Source organism: Phyllobates terribilis, unplaced genomic scaffold (genome assembly GCF_046119375.1).
Source record: "Phyllobates terribilis strain yellow unplaced genomic scaffold, ASM4611937v1 Scaffold_36__1_contigs__length_13169755, whole genome shotgun sequence".
Lineage (NCBI taxonomy): Eukaryota > Metazoa > Chordata > Amphibia > Anura > Dendrobatidae > Phyllobates > Phyllobates terribilis.
The window spans coordinates 10508449-10528443 of record NW_027362796.1 but is presented as its reverse complement, the minus strand read 5'-3'; the positions used below and the strand labels follow the sequence as shown (position 1 = coordinate 10528443).

General features: G+C 42.9%; 2 protein-coding genes and 1 pseudogene across 3 annotated transcripts in view; 2 read left to right on the top strand and 1 right to left on the bottom strand.

Annotated features, from left to right (window-relative positions):
* LOC141182832 (uncharacterized) overlaps positions 1-19995 on the top strand; it is a 618372-nt gene that overhangs the window by 252812 nt on the left and 345565 nt on the right. The window lies entirely within an intron of this gene.
* LOC141182831 (uncharacterized) overlaps positions 1-19995 on the top strand; it is a 168595-nt gene that overhangs the window by 38994 nt on the left and 109606 nt on the right. Inside the window, exon 13 of one of the 2 annotated variants that reach the window (XM_073660959.1) lies at positions 1330-5226. The exons of the other annotated variant lie outside the window; for it this stretch is intronic. Within the exon in view, the coding sequence (XP_073517060.1) occupies positions 1330-2852 (1523 nt within the window). The 3' untranslated portion in view covers positions 2853-5226. Of the gene's footprint in view, positions 1-1329; positions 5227-19995 lie in introns of those variants that run through there. 2 annotated transcript variants of the gene reach the window in all.
* The window catches only part of LOC141182848 (uncharacterized), a 248286-nt pseudogene that overhangs the window by 167051 nt on the left and 61240 nt on the right, over positions 1-19995 (bottom strand).

Sequence of the window (19995 nt, the reverse complement as noted above, 5' to 3'; positions counted from 1 at the left end):
TTTATACAGTATGTTCATGTATACACCCCATGGGTAAATGTTTGTCAGCCCATACACTTAGTGCATGGGCATTACAAGTATAGGAGATCCGCTCCTTTCTAATGGTAACATTTTTTATGAGTCCCTCCTCCACGTCTCTTCCAAGGGGCATTGGAATGCCTCCAAATTTTTGGCAACCCTTGCATTCAGTGCATAGTCACACACAATGGGAGACCTACTTCCTATTAACATTGGGAATATTGTTTTAAGGAGGCCCTCCTCTAAGTCTGTTCAAAGGGGTGTTGGGGTGTGTCCAAATTTTGGGCAGCCCTGCCACTCACTGCATACGCCATAACAGTATAGGAAACCCACTCTTTATTAATGGGAACAATAAAACATAGCCTGCTGATGGCTCTCTAAGAATAGTGAGGGCCGACTGCTGCCCTTTAAGAATAGTAAAGACCGCCTGATGGCCCTATAAAAATAGGCTTTGTGACTTTCAGAGTCCCTCCTTCATAAATGAAACACTATGTGTCTGATGATATCTCACACACCACATGGCCAGATAAGGTTGTAAAATGTTAAAATTACATTTCCTGGTGAATACATTTGTCACGGTTGAAAGCAATGCAAAAGTGCAAAAACGCATTAAAAACGCTAAGTGTGAACATAGCCCAAGGTGTGGAGGAGTATTTTTGTTTTTGGTTATTTATTTTGCTTTATATGCAAGTCATTACCCTGGAAAGGATGTTCCTTAACATATTTCTCAGAAAAATCCATTTTGGTTTCGTTTTTGTATGTTTTATTGCGAGTTCGTAAAAGTGGCGTAATATTTCTGACAACGTTTTTGACAGAAGTGGCCTGGAAATCAGAAATGCTTCCAGGGGTCTTCCGCATGCTGTTCCCATGTCATTTGAGCACTGTTCCCATCGATTTGGGCAATTTTTAGGCCCTCTGCTGACCGCTGGGGATGCCGCCGGTAAAATACTCGAGTTTCCCATAGACTTACTTTGGGCTCGTCGCTCGGGTCGAGCACCCGAGTATTCCAAAGTGCTCGACCCGAGCATCGTGCACCCGAGCATTTTAGTGCTCACCCATCACTAATGAAGACTGTTGAGTTTGATCATTTCAGTAAATGTGTTTTTGTCTATAGTCACAGTTTTTGACTGCCAGACTGAGTAGTATCTTCACAGTTTCTTATTAGACTATGAACTGTCATTGTCTTGGTGAATCATTCCATATTTTTACATAACTTACTATTTTTACGGAGAGTTTAAGTAGAAATGTTCAAAAAAATCTAAAATTCAAGGATATATTTTGTTCAAAAATAATTAGTTTTCTTCTTGGCAGATGACTGTACCAGGAGATCAGAGCGACAGCTGGTATCTTCAATTTTTCAATCAGATGTTTTTGAGATCCCACAGGATACAATTGAAGTGAATGGCATTACTCCAGATATACCATCAATCCTTCACAGCAAAGATCTGTCATCTGATCCTTTGAAACGGGTCCTGTCTTCTGATTCATTACCAACTACTAAGGAAAATCAAAGTCACAAAAAAAGCATTAAAAAACTAATTGCTCCTAAAGCAAAGACGCCATTTTCACATTCAGAACACGGGAATAATTTTCCCCTGGAAAAGTGTTTTCTTAAACTTCAAAAAATTCATAAAGCAAAAAAGGGATTTTCTTGCTGCAAATGTGGGAAATATTTTAACCAGATATCAGATCTTGTTAGGCATGAGAGAATTCACACAGGTGAGACTACTTATTCATGTTCAGAATGTTCGAAGTGTTTCAGCCACAAATCAAATTTTGTTAAGCACCAGAGAACTCACACAGGGCAGCGGCCTTTTTCCTGTTCAGAATGTGGGAAATGTTTTAGCCAGAAATCAAATCTTGTTCGACATGAGAGAATTCACACAAGGGAGAAGCCTTTTTTATGTTCAGAATGTGGAAAATGTTTTAGCCAGAAATCAGATTTTGTTAAGCACAAGCTAACTCACACAGGGGAAAAGCCTTATTCATGTTCAGAATGTGGGAAATGTTTTAGCCAGAAATCAAGTTTTGTAACTCACCAGAGAACCCACACAGGAGAGAAGCCTTTTTTCTGTTCAGAATGTGGGAAACGTTTTAACGATAATTCATATTTTGTTAAGCACCAGCGAACTCACACAGGGCAGAAGCCTTTTTCATGTTCAGAATGTGGGAAATGTTTTAAAGATAAATCAGATCTTGTTAAGCACCAGAGAACTCACACAGGGGAGAAACCTTTTTTGTGTTCAGAATGTGGAAAATGTTTTAACCAGAAAACAGATTTGGTTAAGCACCAAAGAACTCACACAGGGGAGAAGCCTTTTTCCTGTTCAGAATGTGGAAAATGTTTTAGCCAGAAGTCAAATTTGGTTAAGCACCAGAGAATTCACACAGAGAAACCTTTTTCCTGTTCAGAATGTGGAAAATGTTTTAGCCAGAAATCAGATTTGGTTAAGCACCAGAGAATTCACACAGAGGAGAAGCCTTTTTCCTGTTCAGAATGTGGAAAATGTTTTAGCCGTAAATCAGATTTGGTTAAGCACCAGAGAACTCACACAGGGGAGAAGCCTTTTTCCTGTTCAGAATGTGGGAAACATTTTAACGATAATTCATGTTTTATTAGGCACCAGCGAACTCACACAGGGCAGAAGCCTTTTTCCTGTTCAGAATGTGGGAAATGTTTTAGCCACAAATCAAATTTTGTAATTCACAAGAGAACCCACACAGGGGAGAAGCCTTTTTCCTGTTCAGAATGTGGAAAATGTTTTGTGAAGAAATCATCTCTTTTTAGTCACCAAAGAATTCACACAGGGGAGAAGCCTTTTTCATGTTCTTAATGTGTGAAATGTTTTACACAGAAATAAACTCTTAATAAACGTCAGAGAAGTCACACAGGTCAGAAGCCCCTTTCATGTTCAGAATGTTGGAATTGTTTTAACTGAAAATTGTACCTTCTTAAAGGAGTTGTCCACTACTAGGACAGTCTCTTGTCATTCCTCATGTTTGACCTCGTTAAAATAAAAACACTCATAATAACTTTCCGTGTCAGCACCGTTCTAGTAGTGTTGAGATGAGATTCGCATTCCCGGGGCTCATGTGAGGTCATTACATCACACAAGCCCTGCATTCAATCGGCTTCACTGTCGCCGCTTTCGGATGTGTTGAACACCAACAGGAAGCCAGGGCTGCAGCTGCTCTCCGACTTCCTCTTAATGTTCAATTTGTTCGAAGGTGGGGACAGTTACGGCAGCACTGATTGGGCGCAAGACTCTCAACAACCTCACTTGAGCCTCGGAAATGAGAATGCTGACAGCGCTGGATTGGGAAGTTTGTGTAAATGTTTTTATTTTAACAGGATCAAACATTAAGAATGAAAAGGGATTGTGAAAGTAGTGGACAACCCCTTTAAACATCAAAAATCCCACATAGAGACTAGTCATTATCATACCTAGAGTGTGAAAAGTGATTTTCTGGAAAATCGTATTTTGTTGACCATCAAAAACAACTCCGATGGGGAGAGAAACTATATATGTTATTGACAAACTGCAAACCGTTGTACAGTACAGACCAAAAGTTTGGACACAACTTCATATTTAAAGATTTTTCTGTATTTTCATGACTATGAAAATTGTACATTCACACTGAAGGCATCAAAACTATGAATTAACACATGTGGAATTATATACTTAACAAAAAAGTGTGAAACAACTGAAAATATGTCTTATATTCTAGGTTCTTCAAAGTAGCCACCTTTTGCTTTGATGACTGCTTTGCACACTCTTGGCATTTTCTTGATGAGCTTCAAGCGGTAGTCTTCTTTAAATGAGGTGTGTCCAAACTTTTGGGCTGTACTGTATATGTACAGGTTAAAAGTTAACGCGTTTCGAAGTCATACACAACCTCAGGACATAACCTAATAGGTACCATGTGTAACTTGAGTTTTATATGCTTTTTGAAAAAAAACACCAAACAGGGGGGACACATGATGTGTCAATTTTATATGTAAATACATTAAAAAGAGGTCGGTTGAAGTATTAAAGACAGAAAAATATTGCATATATTTATTGCATTAAAACATAATATAGTATATTAATAAAAACAACTGAAAAAGAAATGTTCATACCATTTGAGTAAAAAAAATAATTTGTTATATGTGTGTATTCCTAAATGAGATGCGAACTGGTGCTCGATTGATTTATTGGAGTATGAATGTGGTTTAACAGTGCTGAAGGCCACCCAAGAGTTTCAATGATCAGAATAGAGCTGCAAAATTGGTTCATTATGAAAGGGGGAAAAAGGGGGCATGATATCCCAATGGTTTATACTTAGTCTCTAACAATATTTGGCACAATTATTCTATATGACATTAGAAAAATAATTATTAAAAAAGAGAATATAATGTTAACCAGTAGGTGGGGAGAAATAATGAGTGTGTGCTTAGTGGTTTTAGAGCGCGGCTTTTCTGGTGCTCCAAATAGAGCTTGTGATCATTACCAAAGGAGAGCTTCTAGTGTGGGAGCTGAATGGCATATTCGAGAAAAGGAAACGTCAGATACGCCTGATGATTAGATGAGTGAGGTGGACTGTAAAGTAAGTCGATACACACTTCGGTTTAAATAAGATGAATAGTATAACACACAGGAACGTCGGCTGATCTTCCAAGCCACACCAGAGGATTGCGGTCGACAAGCGTTCCGAGTCAGAGGCAAGCAGCAATACAAAGAAGGCTGTCAGGTAAAACAGGATGGTGGATGTGAGAAAACAAGAAGAGATGAAGGGAAAATGGGTGAGCGGCATCATATAATAAGATGTATTAAACGAAGGAGAATGGATCAAACGCTTACAATGTGTATTGGAAAGCATTTCATGTGTACTGAGCTGTTAGGAATAAATAGATTATTGTCACATCTTTGTGATAAACTATACTAAGTGAAGGGCTAAGTGCCAAGCTTTAATCTATACTTAAAATATATCCAATGATACCAAAAAAATGTGTTGTATATGCAGCCAATCGAATATGAGCTTTTTGTATATATGAATTGTGAAAAACGCGCTGAATATCTCAAAAATAAATGAATAACTGCTCATTGCAAAAACTATTTTAAAATAAATAGATAATTGATTAAAATTGATTAAAAGAGATCATCTGTCATTTGTTGATCCTGGAATATTATTAATCATGTTAAAATCTCAATTAATTAGTTCATAAATCTAGATAAAAAAGGAATAAATAAAAAAGGGGGGAGGGGTTGATCCAAGGATTAATTAAAAACTGATAAGTGGGAATAAAAATTATTAAAGGAATATATCTGTGATTTCAATGTAAAAAGTTAGAGATGCGGTAAGAAGTAAATGCAAAACTGAAAAATATAGAAATAATTGCAGTATTTCATATGAATATAAACCAATATAATATATAGGTAAAGGTTCCAAAAACAGTGTTTCCTACCTTTTGTTATCTTCTGACACTAATGATCTGTGCCATATGGAAATTATGGATATATCCGAATGATGATCCTTTTGTTCTCTCCTAAATTAACTGCCCTGCAGAGCGTTACATTCTGCTCAATAGAGATCCTGGCAAATATTCTGCAGAGTGTTGCACTATGCTAAATCAAGATCATGGCAAAATGCCAGAAAAAGTACATCCCGTTATGCCGGGTACTGGATTGTGTGTCCCAATCTTAGGTGCACTCGTGTGGTGTATGTATCTACAATCCACGTGGTGGAGAAGGAGCTGAGCGATATGAATGCGGTGCCGTCTGGCCACCGTATATCGCGCTGCCGCCTTTGCAGGTAAGTGACATCACTCAGGCAATGAATTCCGGAGTGAGTACAGTTCTTACGCGTTTCAGCGGTTACGACCGCCTTCATCAGAGATGGTGCCTGTTACCTATGGCGGTGTTTATATAGGTGCCTGTCGGGGAAATATTGTCAGGAAAATTTTCTTCCATATTTGCCTGACATAGATGTTCACCCCCTCCCTTATTCCCCTTTTTCTCAGCACAAAAGCCCCAATTAACACAGTCCAGAGATGACAATCTACAATGTATTCCTGCAAATTATCACCCACAGCCAAAATAGCTTATACAAACAACTGGCAGCCAAGAGGTGCCACCAAGCTACTTAGGATGCAATTAGTGTCAAGATCACAGTAATTTGTGTGTGATGGGGAAGGTTTGCTTTCCCCCAACTTAAAAAAGAAACCTCCAGCCACTTTGTCTCCGATATGAAATATTGTATGTTCCATAATTCTAGCGGGACCCATATTTTTATTGATAGCAACAGCCCAGGAATGTATCCATAGTTTTCCATGGCTGTAAGCAAAATCAGGGCGATGTAGCGCAAAAACACCAGAATAGCAGACTGCAGCTATGCGATGTGTAGTCTGTAAATGAATGTAAAATCATAATAGAAAATATGATATCACTTTTGGGCTTCTGGGATCAACGAGCGATGAGTTATTGCAGAAGTTAGCATTTTTAATAAAAATGTACAGGCTGGAGACCGGCCCACATGATGTCACCAAAGGGGGCGTGTGGACATATCTCCCCTTAGGTATAAGAGAACACATGGACAATACAAGAGCACTCATTGCCAGGGTGGTATAAGGATTATAAACACCTGGTCTTGTTCGATAATGCTCAAATCAAGCTGAGGAGCCCCTTCTCCACCTATATTGAATCGTCGCAGTGTTCTGTTTCTTTTGTCCTGTAATCGTTCCCTCCCCCAAAGCCACATACGCTACCAAAACGCAGGCGTCCGCCCAGGCCTGCATTATACACTGCTCAAAAAAATAAAGGGAACACTTAAACAACAGAATATAACTCCAAATAAATCAAACTTCTGTGAAATCAAACTGTCCACTTAGGAAGCAACACTGATTGACAATCAATTTCACATGCTGCTGTGCAAATGGAATAGACAATAGATGGAAATTATTAGCAATTATCAAGACACCCTCAATAAAGGAGTGGTACTGCAGGTGGGGAACACAGACCACATCTCAGTACCGATGCTTTCTGGCTGATGTTTTGGTCACTTTTGAATGTTGGTTGTGCTTTCACACTCGTGGTAGCATGAGATGGACTCTACAACCAGAAGTTGCTCAGATAGTGCAGCTCATCCAGAATGGCACATCAATGCGAGCTGTGGCTAGAAGGTTTGCTGTGTCTGTCAGCGTAGTGGCCAGAGGCTGGAGGCGCTACCAGGAGACAGGCCAGTACACCAGGAGATGTGGAGGAGGCCCAAGGAGGGCAACAACCCAGCAGCAAGACCGCTACCTCCGCCTTTGTGCAAGGAGGAACAGAAGGAGCACTGCCAGAGCCCTGCAAAATGACCTCCAGCAGGCCACAAATGTGCATGTGTCTGCACAAATGGTTAGAAACCGACTCCAGGAAGGTGGTATGAGGGCCTGACGTCCACAGATGGGGATTGTGCTCAAAGCCTAACACCGTGCAGGACGCTTGGCATTTGCCACAGAACACCAGGATTGGCAAAGTCGCCACTGGTGCCCTGTGCTCTTCGCAGATGAAAGCAGGTTCACACTGAGCACATGTGACAGACGTGACAGAGTCTGGAGATTCCGTGGAGAGCGATCTGCTGATTGCAACATCCTTCAGCATGACCGGTTTGGCAGTGGGTCAGTAATGGTGTGAGGCGGCATTTCTTTGGAGGGCCACACAGCCCTCCATGTGCTCGCCAGAGGTAGCCTGACTGCCATTTGGTACCGAGATGAGATCCTCAGACCCCTTGTGAGACCATATACTGGTGCGGTTGGCCCTGCGTTCCTCTTAATGCAGGACAATGCCAGACCTCATGTGGCTGGAGTGTGTCAGCAGTTCCTGCAAGATGAAGGCATTGAAGCTATGGACTGGCCCGCCCGTTCCCCAGACCTGAATCCGATTGAGCACATCTGGGACATCATGTCTCGCTCCATCCACCAACGTCACGTTGCACTACAGACTGTCAAGGAGTTAGCGGATGCTTTAGTCCAGGTCTGGGAGGTGATCCCACAGGAGACCATCCGCAGCCTCATCAGGAGCATGCCCAGGTATTGTAGGGAGGTCATACAGGCACATGGAGGCCACACACAATACTGAGCCTCATTTTGACTTGTTTTAAGGACATAACATCAAAGTTGGATCAGCCTGTAGTGTGTTTTTCCACTTTAATTTTGGGGGTGACTCCAAATCCAGGCCTCCATTGATTAATAAATTTGATTTCCATTGATGATTTTTGTGTGATTTTGATGTTAATAATCAGTCTATCATGCAGCCAGCAGCAACCGTGCGGGGCGTACACCCATAATCCTGGAGCTGGAATTCGGAGGTGTGACGCCATACGCTCTCTGTGTGCTCGCCGATGCCCAAGGAGTGAGTAGTTTGGATCGTGTGCTCGCGATTCCGGATGAAACACTGATAGCGTGACGGCACGGTGTGATATTGCGTGATCTCCCCGTTGTCGTCCCTGTGGGTGATCCCTGACCGTGCCTGTTACCTATGGCAGTGTTTATATAGGTGCCTGTTACCTATGGCGGTGTTTATATACACATGTGGTCAAAATTGTTGGTAAACCTTGTTTAATGAAAGAAAATCCCACAATTGTCACAGAAATAACTTGAATCTGACAAAAGTAGTAATAAATTAAAAATCTATGAAAATGAACAAATGAAAGTCAGACATTGCTTATCAACCCTGCTTCCACACAATTTTAAAAAAAATGTAACTTATGAAATAGGCCTGGACAGAAATGATGGTACTCTTAACTTAATATTTTGTTGAACAACCTTTTGAGGCAATCACTGCAATCAAACGATTCCTGTAACTGTCAAGGAGACTTCTGCACCTCTCGACAGGTATTTTGGCCCACTCCTCATGAGAAAACCTCTCCAGTTGTCTCGTGTTTGAAGGTTGCCTTTTCCAGACGGCATGTTTCAGCTCTTTCCAAAGATGCTCAATAGGATTTAGGTCAGGGCTCATAGAAGGCCACTTCAGAATAGTCCAATGTTTTCCTCTTAGCCATTCTTGGGTGTTTTTAGCTGTGTGTTTTTGGTCATTATCCTGTTGCACGACCGATGACCTGCGACTGAGACCAAGCTTTCTGACACTGGGCAGCACATTTCTATATAGAATCCCTTGATAGTCTTGAGATTTCATTGTACCCTGCACAGATTCAAGACACCCTGTGCCAGATGTAGCAAAGCAGCCCCAGAACATAATCGAGCCTCAACTATGTTTCACAGTAGGGAGTGTTCTTTTCTTGATATGCCTAATCTTTCGGTCTGTGAACATAGAGCTGATATGCCTTGCCAAAAACTTCCATTTTTGTCTCATCTGTCCATAGGACATTCTCCCAAAAGCTTTGTGACTTGTCTACATGTAGTTTGGCAAATTCCAGTCTGGCTTTTTTATGATTTTTTTCCAACAATGGTGTTCTCCTTGGTCGTCTCCCATGAAGTCCACTTTGGATAAAATAACGACGGATGGGGCGATCTGACACTGATGTTCCTTGAGCTTGAAGTTCACCTTAACTTCTAAAGAGATTAATCCTGGGCTTTTTTTTACCATTCCTATTATCCGTCTCTTTGATTTGTCATCAATTTTCCTCCTGCGGCCACATCCAGGGAGGTTGGCTACAGTCCCATGGATCTTAAATTTCTGAATAATATGTGCACCTGTAGTCACAGGAACATCAAGCTGCTTGGAGATGGTCTGATAACCTTTACCTTTAACTTTTAACATGCTTGTCTATAATTTTCTTTCTAATCTCCTGAGACAACTCTTTCCTTTGCTTCCTCTGGTCCATGTTGAGTGTGTTACACACCATGTCACCAAACAGCACAGTGAGTATCTGTAGCCCTATATACAGCCCCACTGACTGATTACAAGATTGTAGACACCTGTGGTGCTAATTAGTGGACACAACTTGATTTAACATGTCCCTTTTGTCACATTATTTTCAGGGGTACCATCATTTCTTTCCAGGCCTATTTCATGAGTTTAATTTTTTTTTAAATTCTGTGGAAGCAGAAAAGCAATGACTGGCTTTCATTTGTTCATTTTCAAAGATTTTTAATGTATTATTACTTTTGTCAGATTCAAGTTATTTCTGTGACCATTGTGGGTTTTTCTTTCATTAAACGAGGGGTACCAACAATTTTGACAACATGTGTAGGTGCCTGTTACCTATGGCAATGTTTATATAGGGGCCTGTGACCTATGGTGGTGTTTATATACTATATAGAAAAGCTCCTAATTTATGCTTCCGACAAGCTTTTTGGAGATGGAAATTTCATTCTCCAGCAGGACTTGGCACCTGTCCACACTGCCAAAAGTATCACTGTGCTTGATGGGCCAGCAAACTCACCTGACCTTAACCCCATAGAGAATCTATGGGGTATTGTCAAGAGGAAGATAAGAGACACCAGACCCAAAAATGCAGACGAGCTCAAGGCTGCTATCAGAGCAACCTGGGCTTCCATAACCCCTCAGCAGTGCCACAGGCTGATCGCCTCCATGCCACATTGCCGCATTGATGCAGTAATTGATGCAAAAGGAGCCCTGACCAAGTAATGAGGGCATTTACTGAACATACATTTCAGTAGGACAACATTTCGGATTTTAAAAACATTTTTCAGGCTGTTGTTATAGAGTATTCTAATTTACTGAGATAATGACTTTAGTGTTTTCATTGGCTGTAAGCCATAATCATCAACCTTAACAGAAATAAACACTTGAAATAGATCTCTCTGTGTGTAATGACTCTATATAATAGATCCCTCTGTGTGTAATGACTCTATATAATAGATCCCTCTGTGTGTAATGACTCTATATAATAGATCCCTCTGTGTGTAATGACTCTATATAATAGATCACTCTGTGTGTAATGACTCTATATAATAGATCCCTCTGTGTGTAATGACTCTATATAATAGATCCCTCTGTGTGTAATGACTCTATATAATAGATCCCTCTGTGTGTAATGACTCTATATAATAGATCTCTCTGTGTGTAATGACTCTATATAATAGATCCCTCTGTGTGTAATGACTCTATATAATAGATCCCTCTGTGTGTAATGACTCTATATAATAGATCCCTCTGTAATGACTCTATATAATATATGAGTTCCACTTTTTGTATTGAAGAACTGAAATAAATAAACTTTTTGATGTTATTTTAATTTAGTGAGATGCACCTGTATATACCATACTAAAAGCCTAAAGAAAATAGGGGAAAGGGGGGGAGGGAGAATAAAGAATCCTAAAGAATAAAATATACATAAGTACACGTGCGGTCTGGTTATCTAGTACGTGTTTTGCATAAGATGAGACATCGGTGTATTCATCGGGACTTTTTGATACAAATTTAAGGATTTCGTCCTTTATTTTCTTATCAGGATCTGAGGAAGTGTCTTCAGAATTATCGCTTTCTTCATCCACAGGCAAATGACAGTAAACGCTATTTGAATGAAACTCACTATATGATTGATTAGGTGATATGGATTCCGTCTTCATAAATGGCAGTGTAGGACTCCTCGTATACTCGTTCTCTGTATTGCCATCACAGACTTTGTAATCCCGTGTCCGCAGTCACTATTACTGAATGAGACAGTTTAGGGGACGTAGATGTGATGTAAAGTTGTTTCCTATTGTTATCTGTGTCCCTGAGAAAGGTGTTGTCCTCTGCCTGTGTTCACATTCTGCACTTTGCCCGGCCCTGGCTTTACATGTGGCTTATCAATATTCACGTCACTCATTGACTGCAGGGAAGGTCTGAGACATCCCTATGCTGGAGCCAGAATTGCTGGTGACCTGTCCTGTATGTCTGTGGGAGGACAATAGTAACATGGTTTTTAAGGTTGAAGGAAGACTAAGTCCATCTAGTTCTAGAGTCTGTGCCTTCCTCTATGTATTATCAGGATCAGCGCCAACACTCAGCTGTTTTCCAGCTGCTGCCATCGATAGAAAACACCTGAGTGAGGACAGCAGAGGCGCAGGGACTTCCAGCAGCGCAGGGACTTCCAGCAGCGCAGGGACTTCCAGCAGCGCAGGGACTTCACACTTCACAGCGGCTGTTAATCAGCTGGATGAGATCCGGCAGGCTGACGGGTGGAGGGATCCAACCTGCATGGGAAAGGGCACCATGCATGCTCGGCCTCTAGAGATGGCTATAAGGATGGATATAGATACCAGTAATGCTATCACTAGGGGGCGCCATACTGACCATCAGAGGGACATATATTTTGAATGTGGCATCATTTATAATAGGTTTAATTTACAAAAGCTTTTCTTTACATGATGTCCACAGGATTACCTATATGTTCAATGTTGGCATCACCCCTTTAAGGAGACATCCGTAATTGCTCTTTGGAGATCCCGTCATCCTAATGTATACCAATACTCCTGCTTCTCGTCCACATTCTCCTCTTTGTGGAGAATGGATTTGGCTCTTGTAAATGAACGGTTGCAGGGTCTTATATCTGACATCAGCTCCTGCCCAGAGCGCTATCCCATCATTCTCCTCTGTGTCTCCCTAAACTTAATCTCCCAATGCAGTACAGACCCACAGGGAAATTAACCCCTTTTAGTTGCAAGTTATGGATCTTGAGGGGAAAATTGAAGGGAAACTAAAGGAGAATCTTGTGTTATTAAAAATACAACTTCTATTTTCTATGTATGGGAAGCCATGAAGGCCGACCTTAGAGGAATATATATAACAGAAATCTCAGCAGCTGAATCCTGGACTAAGCAGCAGGATCCATTGGTGTTTCAGGAATTGGGAGATGCAGAGAATGCGATGATTACAGATCCAACGCCGGCTGCGCAAAACAGGCTGAAAGCAGCTCCGGACCTGCTGAATCAGGGAACATTGCAGCTGCAGGAAGGAAGAAGATGTTTCACAAGATGCAATATTGTGAAGAGGGGGATAAAGCTGGTCACTTATATCTGTGATAGCTGTCACCCAGAGGGACTCCGCCTTTATATCCAGTCTGCAGACTAGGGAGGGTAATGTGGTAGAGTCCACAGTGGACATATTGAAAGTGTTGGAGGAATACTTTGCAAAGCTGTATACTTCTCAGTTTCAACCCTCAGAAGAACAGACCCAGACCTTCCTAGATAAAGGCTCAGCTCCCCATCCTTTCCTTAAGACTCTCGCAATTTATTAGATGAATCGCTTTGATGTAGAAGAGCTAGAATGTGCACTGAGCTCAATGACCAACGATAAAGCACCGGGAATGGACGGTCTTCCAGTGGAAGTAGATAAGAGATATAAGGAAGTATTACTACCAATATTATTGGAGGTATGCAATTCGAAGGGGGATCATTGCCACGCCCATGCACAAAGCCATAATTAAAGTGTTACCTAAAGAAGGCAAGGCCCCCAGCTTGCTGGCATCCTATAGACTCATCTCTCCTTTAACTTCTTGCTAACAGACTTTCAAAAGTAATTTCAATAATACACCCCGATCAATCTGGGTTTATGTCAAATAAGTCCACAGCGATCTCAGAAGGCTTTATATTGATATACAAGCAAGGACTGATAATATTGGTCATAGGGGGATCCTGTCTTTGGATGCAGCTAAGGCCTTTGACAGTGTAGAATGGCGATATTTGTGAGCTACATTGCAGCAGATTGGCTTTGGTGACAAATTTATATAATGGGTGCAATTGCTTTATTCAGACTCAAAGGCCAAAATAAGAGTGAATGGCTCTAAGGCTAATCGATTTTTGTTGCACAGAGGTACAAGACAAGGGTGCCCCCTGTCTCTCTTATTGTTTTCAATAGCAACTGAACCTCTTGTGGCAGCAATTAGTAAAATGTCTGAGATAAATGGATTTAAATATGGGACCAAGGAAGAGAAGGTGGCACTGTTTGCCGATGATTTACGATTATTCCTTGGGGATGCTCGGGGGTCTCTGGAGAGCATGATGATGACTATCTTTAGCTGACTTATTCCTTCCAAAGACGATACTAAGGACTAGGGAGCACTTATTATGGGTGGAGAAATGGCCATTCGGGCAAACAGGAAAAGGAAGGAAAATTTTAAAAAAATGGGGATGATCACCATAATTACAATAAAACGGCAAGGTTCCAGCAGACTGACTGATCCGACTGTTAGGCCATGGCTTCACTGTCAGTATTTGGTCAGTATTTTTCCTCGGGAGTGGGAGCCAAAACCAGGTGAGGAACAATCAGAGAAACGGTCTAATAGAAACAAGTCACCAATTCTGCATTTATCACCCACCTCTGGTTTTGGCTCCCACTCCTGAGAAAAAATACTGACCAAATACTAATAGTGGAGCGGTGGCCTTAAAGACAAACTCAGCAAGAAGTAAGAATGAAGTCGCAACAAAACACTGAGCTGCAACAAAACACCTTAAAATTTGAGATTGATTAGTCCTTTCTGTCTGACCATTGTTTTCAGGGTGGTAGGCACAGGAAAATAAATGAATTCCCAGTTTATTACAAAACGCTCTGCAGAATTTGGAGACAAATTGCACTCCCCTATCAAACACAATGTTAAGAGGGAATCCCATGTAGCCTTATTTTATGAGAAATAAAAAACCTGGAGAATATCTCTGACAAAGGAACAAAATGAGCCCGTTTACTGAATCAGTCAACGACCACCCAAAGACAGTCTTCCCACCAGACAGAGGCAAATCCGTGATGAAATCCATGGACAGATGAGTTCACTGTCTTTCTGGAATTGCAATGGAGCCAATACTCCAACCGGACTGTTATGACAGACTTTAGCGTGTGCGTAAACTACACAAGCAGATACAAAATCTTTAATATAATTATTCATAGATGGCCACCAAGAAAGCCTAGTAATAGCTTTCTGCATAGCTGTGAACCACGGATGACCACTCATGATTAAATCATGAAACTCCTGAAACAGACGCAATCTTAGGTATACAACTACAAATAATTCGGGCCTAGGTGTGGCGAAAGGAGCAAACGATTGGACTTTACGGATCTCAGCTTCAACCTCCAAGGTTATCACAGAAACCACAATGCCCTTGGAGAATGGAGGTTTTGGAGGAGAAACAGAACTAAAACTGCTTGGAAAGTGATAGAGAAATTGAATCTAGAGAAAAAAAAAGCACCCTCTGGCCTGTCTAGGAGTTAGCCATTTAGCTCATTCAATATACGCTAAATTCTTCTGGTCAGTGACCACAGTGATTTCATGAACTTCTCCCTCCCTTTGTCTTCAAACCTTAAAGGCTAATTTAACAGCAGGTAACTCACAATTCCCAACAGCAGAATTTCTTTCAGCAGATGAAAATTTTCTTGATCAAAAACCATGTGGCCGCAAATTGGAACACTGACATAAAACGGCCCCTACCCGGACCTCCGAAACATCCACCTCCACAATGAATGGTTCTTGGAGATGGGGTTGGATTAGAACAGGAGCAGACATAAAACACTCCTTCAATTTTTCAAAAGCCCTCATAGCATCCGGTGGCCAAACCTTGAGATCTGCCCCCTTACATGTGAGGTCAGTAATCTGAGAAAAAAAAACCTAAAGAATTCCCTATAATAGTTGGCGAATCCTACAAAATGTTGCAACACTTTCAGGTCACTAGGTTGGACCCAATCTATTATGGCTTTCACCTTCCCAGGATCCATCGTAAACCCATCAGCCAATAAAATGACCCGGGAATGAAACTTCCTGAATAGAAAAAAAAACATTTCTCAATTGTAACAAACAAAGAATTCTCCCTCAACCTTTCTAATACAACACGGACATGTTCCTGGTGAGAATCCAAATCAGGAGAGAAGATTCTATATCATCAAGGTAAATCACAAGAAATCTCCCAAAGTAATCAGAGAAATATCATTCAGAGAGTTGTGAAATCCTGTTGGTGCATTGGAGAATCCAAATGGGAGGACGAGAGTATCGAATAAAACCACTAAGTACACCTCGTACACGTGCGGCTCCGCTCCGTACACACGCGGCTCCGCTCCGTACACCTGGTACACACGCGCAGCTCCTCTCCGTACGCCTCGTACAGGCGCGGCTCCGCTCCGTACGCCTCGTACAGGCGCGGCTCCGCTCCGTACGCCTCGTACACCGCACGCCTCGTACACGCTCGGCTCCGCCCCGCACGCCTCGTACACGCGCGGCTCCGCCCCGCACGCCTCGTACACGCGCGGCTCCGCCCCGCACGCCTCGAGCACGCGCGGCTCCGCCCCGCACGCCTCGTGCACGCTCGGCTCCGCCCCGCACGCCTCGTGCACGCTCGGCTCCGCCCCGCACGCCTCGTGCACGCGCGGCTCCGCCCCGCACGCCTCGTGCACGCGCGGCTCCGCCCCGTACGCCTCGTGCACGCGCGGCTCCGCCCCGTACGCCTCGTGCACGCGCGGCTCCGCCCCGTACGCCTCGTGCACACGCGGCTCCGCTCCGTACGCCTCGTGCACACGCGGCTCCGCTCCGTACGCCTCGTACACACGTGGCTTCGCTCCGTACACCTTGTACACACGCGGCTCCGCTTCGTACACACTGTAAACCCCTCCTGACCCCACACATAAACTTCAGCTCATCCAGCACCATGACAACCAGCACAGCAGAGTCCTGCATCCACTGAGGCCCCTGATCATGTGACCCCTGACTCCTCCCCTCCTGTGACCTCATCACAGCTCCTGTGCGCACAGAGCAGCCATATATGTGGTGGCGGCTCTGCAGGTGGAGGTATGTGGAGACCCCCATTACTGGGCGCAGGGGGCATTAACCCCTTCAGCACGGAGCCTCTTTTCGGGTCTTGTGTTGCCCCTTTATAAGAATCATAAGGTTTTTGTTCTGTTTCCTGTAATAAATACATACGACCCAACTATGGAGACAGGAAGGGAGGAAACGTATTGTTCTCATAGTACAGGGCCTCTTTCTTGCCCCAGGTAGTGTAATGTTCCCATAGTACCGCCATCCCCCCACACAGTATAATCAGAGGTACAGCTAAGGTCTGATGGGACATGTTGTGAGATTTTGACCACCCCCCATCCTGATATATACAGTGGGTACGGAAAGTATTCAGACCCCTTTACATTTTTCACTCTTTGCTCATTGCAGCCATTTGGTAAATTCTATAACGTTAATTTTTTTCTCATTAATGTACACTCTGCACCCCATCTTGACTGAAAAAAATGTAGAAATTTTTGCAAATTTATTAAAAAAGAAAAACTGAAATATCACATGGTCATAAGTATTCAGACCCTTTGCTCAGACTCTCATATTTAAGTCACATGCTGTCCATTTCCTTGTGATCCTCCTTGACATGGTTCTACTACTTCATTGGGTCCAGCTGTGTTTAATTAAACTGATAGGACTTGATTTGGAAAGGCACACACCTGTCTATATAAGACCTCACAGCTCACAGTGCATGTCAGACCAAATGAGAATCATGAGCTCAAAGGAACTGCCCAAGGAGCCCAGAGACAGAATTGTGGCAAGGCACAGATCTAGCCAAGGTTACAAAAGAATTTCTGCATTACTCAAGGTTCCTAAGAGCACAGTGGCCTCCATAATCCTTAAATGGAAGAAGTTTGGGACCACCAGAAGTCTTCCTAGACCTGGCCGTCCTGCCAAACTGAGCAATTGTGGGAGAAGAGCCTTGGTGAGAGAGGTAAAGAAGAACCCCAAGATCACTGTGGCTGAACTCCAGAGATGCAGTAGGGAGATGGGAGAAAGTTCCACAAAGTCAACTATCACTGCAGCCCTCCACCAGTCGGGCCTTTATGGCAGAGTGGCCCAACGGAAGCCTCTCCTCAGTGCAAGACATATGAAAGCCCGCATAGAGTTTGCTCAAAACACATGAAGTTCTCCCAGACTATGAGAAATAAGATACTCTGGTCTGATGAGATGAAGATAGAACTTTTTGGTGATAATTCTAAGCGGTATGTGTGCAGAAAACCAGGCACTGCTCATCACCTGCCCAATACAATCCCAACAGTGAAACATGGTGGTGGCAGCATCATGCTATGGGGGTGTTTATCAACTGCAGGGACAGGACGACTGGTTGCAATTGAAAGAAACATGAATGCGGCCAAGTACAGAGATATCCTGGATAAAAACCTCTTCCAGAGTGCTCTGGACCTCAGACTTGGCAAAAGGTTCACCTTCCAACAAGACAATGACCCTAAGAACACAGCTAAAATAAAAAAGGAGTGGCTTTAGAACAACTCTGTGACCATTCTTGACTGGCCCAGCCACAGCCCTGACCTAAACCTAATTGAGCATCTCTGGAGAGACCTGAAAATGTCTGTCCACCAACGTTCACCATCCAACCTGGAGAGGTTCTGCAAGGAAGAATGGCAGAGGATCCCCAAGTCCAGGTTTGAAAAACTTGTTGCATCATTCCCAAGAAGACCCATGGCTGTACTAGCTCAAAAAGGGGCTTCTACTCAATACTGAGCAAAAGGTCTGAATACTTATGACCATGTGATATTTCAGTTTTTCTTTTTTAAGAAATTTGCAAAAATTTCTACATTTCTGTTTTTTTTCAGTCAAGTGGGGTGCAGAGTGTACTTTAACCCTTTAAAAGCCCAGGGCGTACTAATACGTACCTGCACCCTGGGCTTTAAGAGCCAGGTATGTATTAGTACGTCCTGTGGATTTCGCCCGCACACAGGCTGTGCAGGCGCGATCGCCGCCGGGTGTCAGCTGATTGTCACAGCTGACACCCGATGTTATGTGCTGGGTGCTCCCGGTACATTAACCCCCGCAATGCGGCGATCAAAGTCGATCGCAGCATTGTGGGGGCAAGTGGAGGTGATCGCCGATACTCACCTCTCCTGCCGGCGTCCAACGTTGTCTGCCGCGGCTTCCAGGATGTTGCTATGACGACCCGATGCTCAGGGGAAATTGCACAACAAATTTTGGGGTCCATTTTTTCCTGTTATCACTGCGAAAATAAAAAAAAAATTGGGTCGAAAGTAACATTTTTGTGAAAAAAGTTAAATGTTAATTTTTTTTTTCCACATTCCAAAAATTCCTGTGAAGCACCTGAAGGGTTAATAAACTTCTTGAATGTGGTTTTGAGCACCTTGAGGGGTGCAGTTTTTAGAATGGTGTCACTTTTGGGTATTTTTTGTCATAAAGACTAGAGATGAGCGGTGTTCGACTCGAACTGTTTGCCAATCTCAAATTCGAGCTGTTTTGGGCAGTCTTCGAGCCGTTCGACGAACCCGAACGATTTGCAAAAAATTCGGCTGTTCAAGGTTATGTTTGATAACTGTTCGTGCACCAAAAGCGTAACTGGATTTTTTCATAGTAATACTGTTAATCAATGTTAATAGACAGTTTCAGTGTAGAGTGGGCGGGGGGAGGGGCAGGGGATGGATCTCTGCAGAAATAAAGCCGATCTCCATTTTTTTTTCTTTCCCACATTTACAGTGGCGCGGTGCAGTCTGTCAGCCTATCAGCAGCGCACACACGCAGCGAAGTGCTTTTTTTTCACACAAGCAAGGGCATGTGTCATTGGCTGTGTATGTCACATGTCCTTGCCCTGTAAGACCCAGCCATTTTCCCCGTCGCCACCATTTTCTCACTGTTGCAGCTGAGTGTTAGACGGCACCACTGCTGCAGTGGGAGCTATACAGTATAACTGTGTGAATTGGGAGCGAATTTGCTGTTAAATAGAGAGAGAGGTTTAGGGAGTAGGGACTAGTTGTAATTGCAGCCCTTTTGAGGGCTAGGTTACAGCAGTTCCTAGCACTTTTTGCCAGGCAGGTCTGTGCTAGCGTTTTTCACAGCATTTGGCTAAATGTAGCTAAGCCAATCCTTTTGGGCCTGTAGCAGTGTCTATTAGTCATTGGAGTAGCCCATCTGAACCAAGCTACACCACCTGTGTATCTAATAACAATTTTTTACGGCATCTAGCCCAGTAAATCTTTTTGGGCCTGTAGCAGTGTCTATTAGTCATGGGAGTAGCCCATTGAACCAAGCTACACCACCTGTGTATCTAATAACAATTTTTTA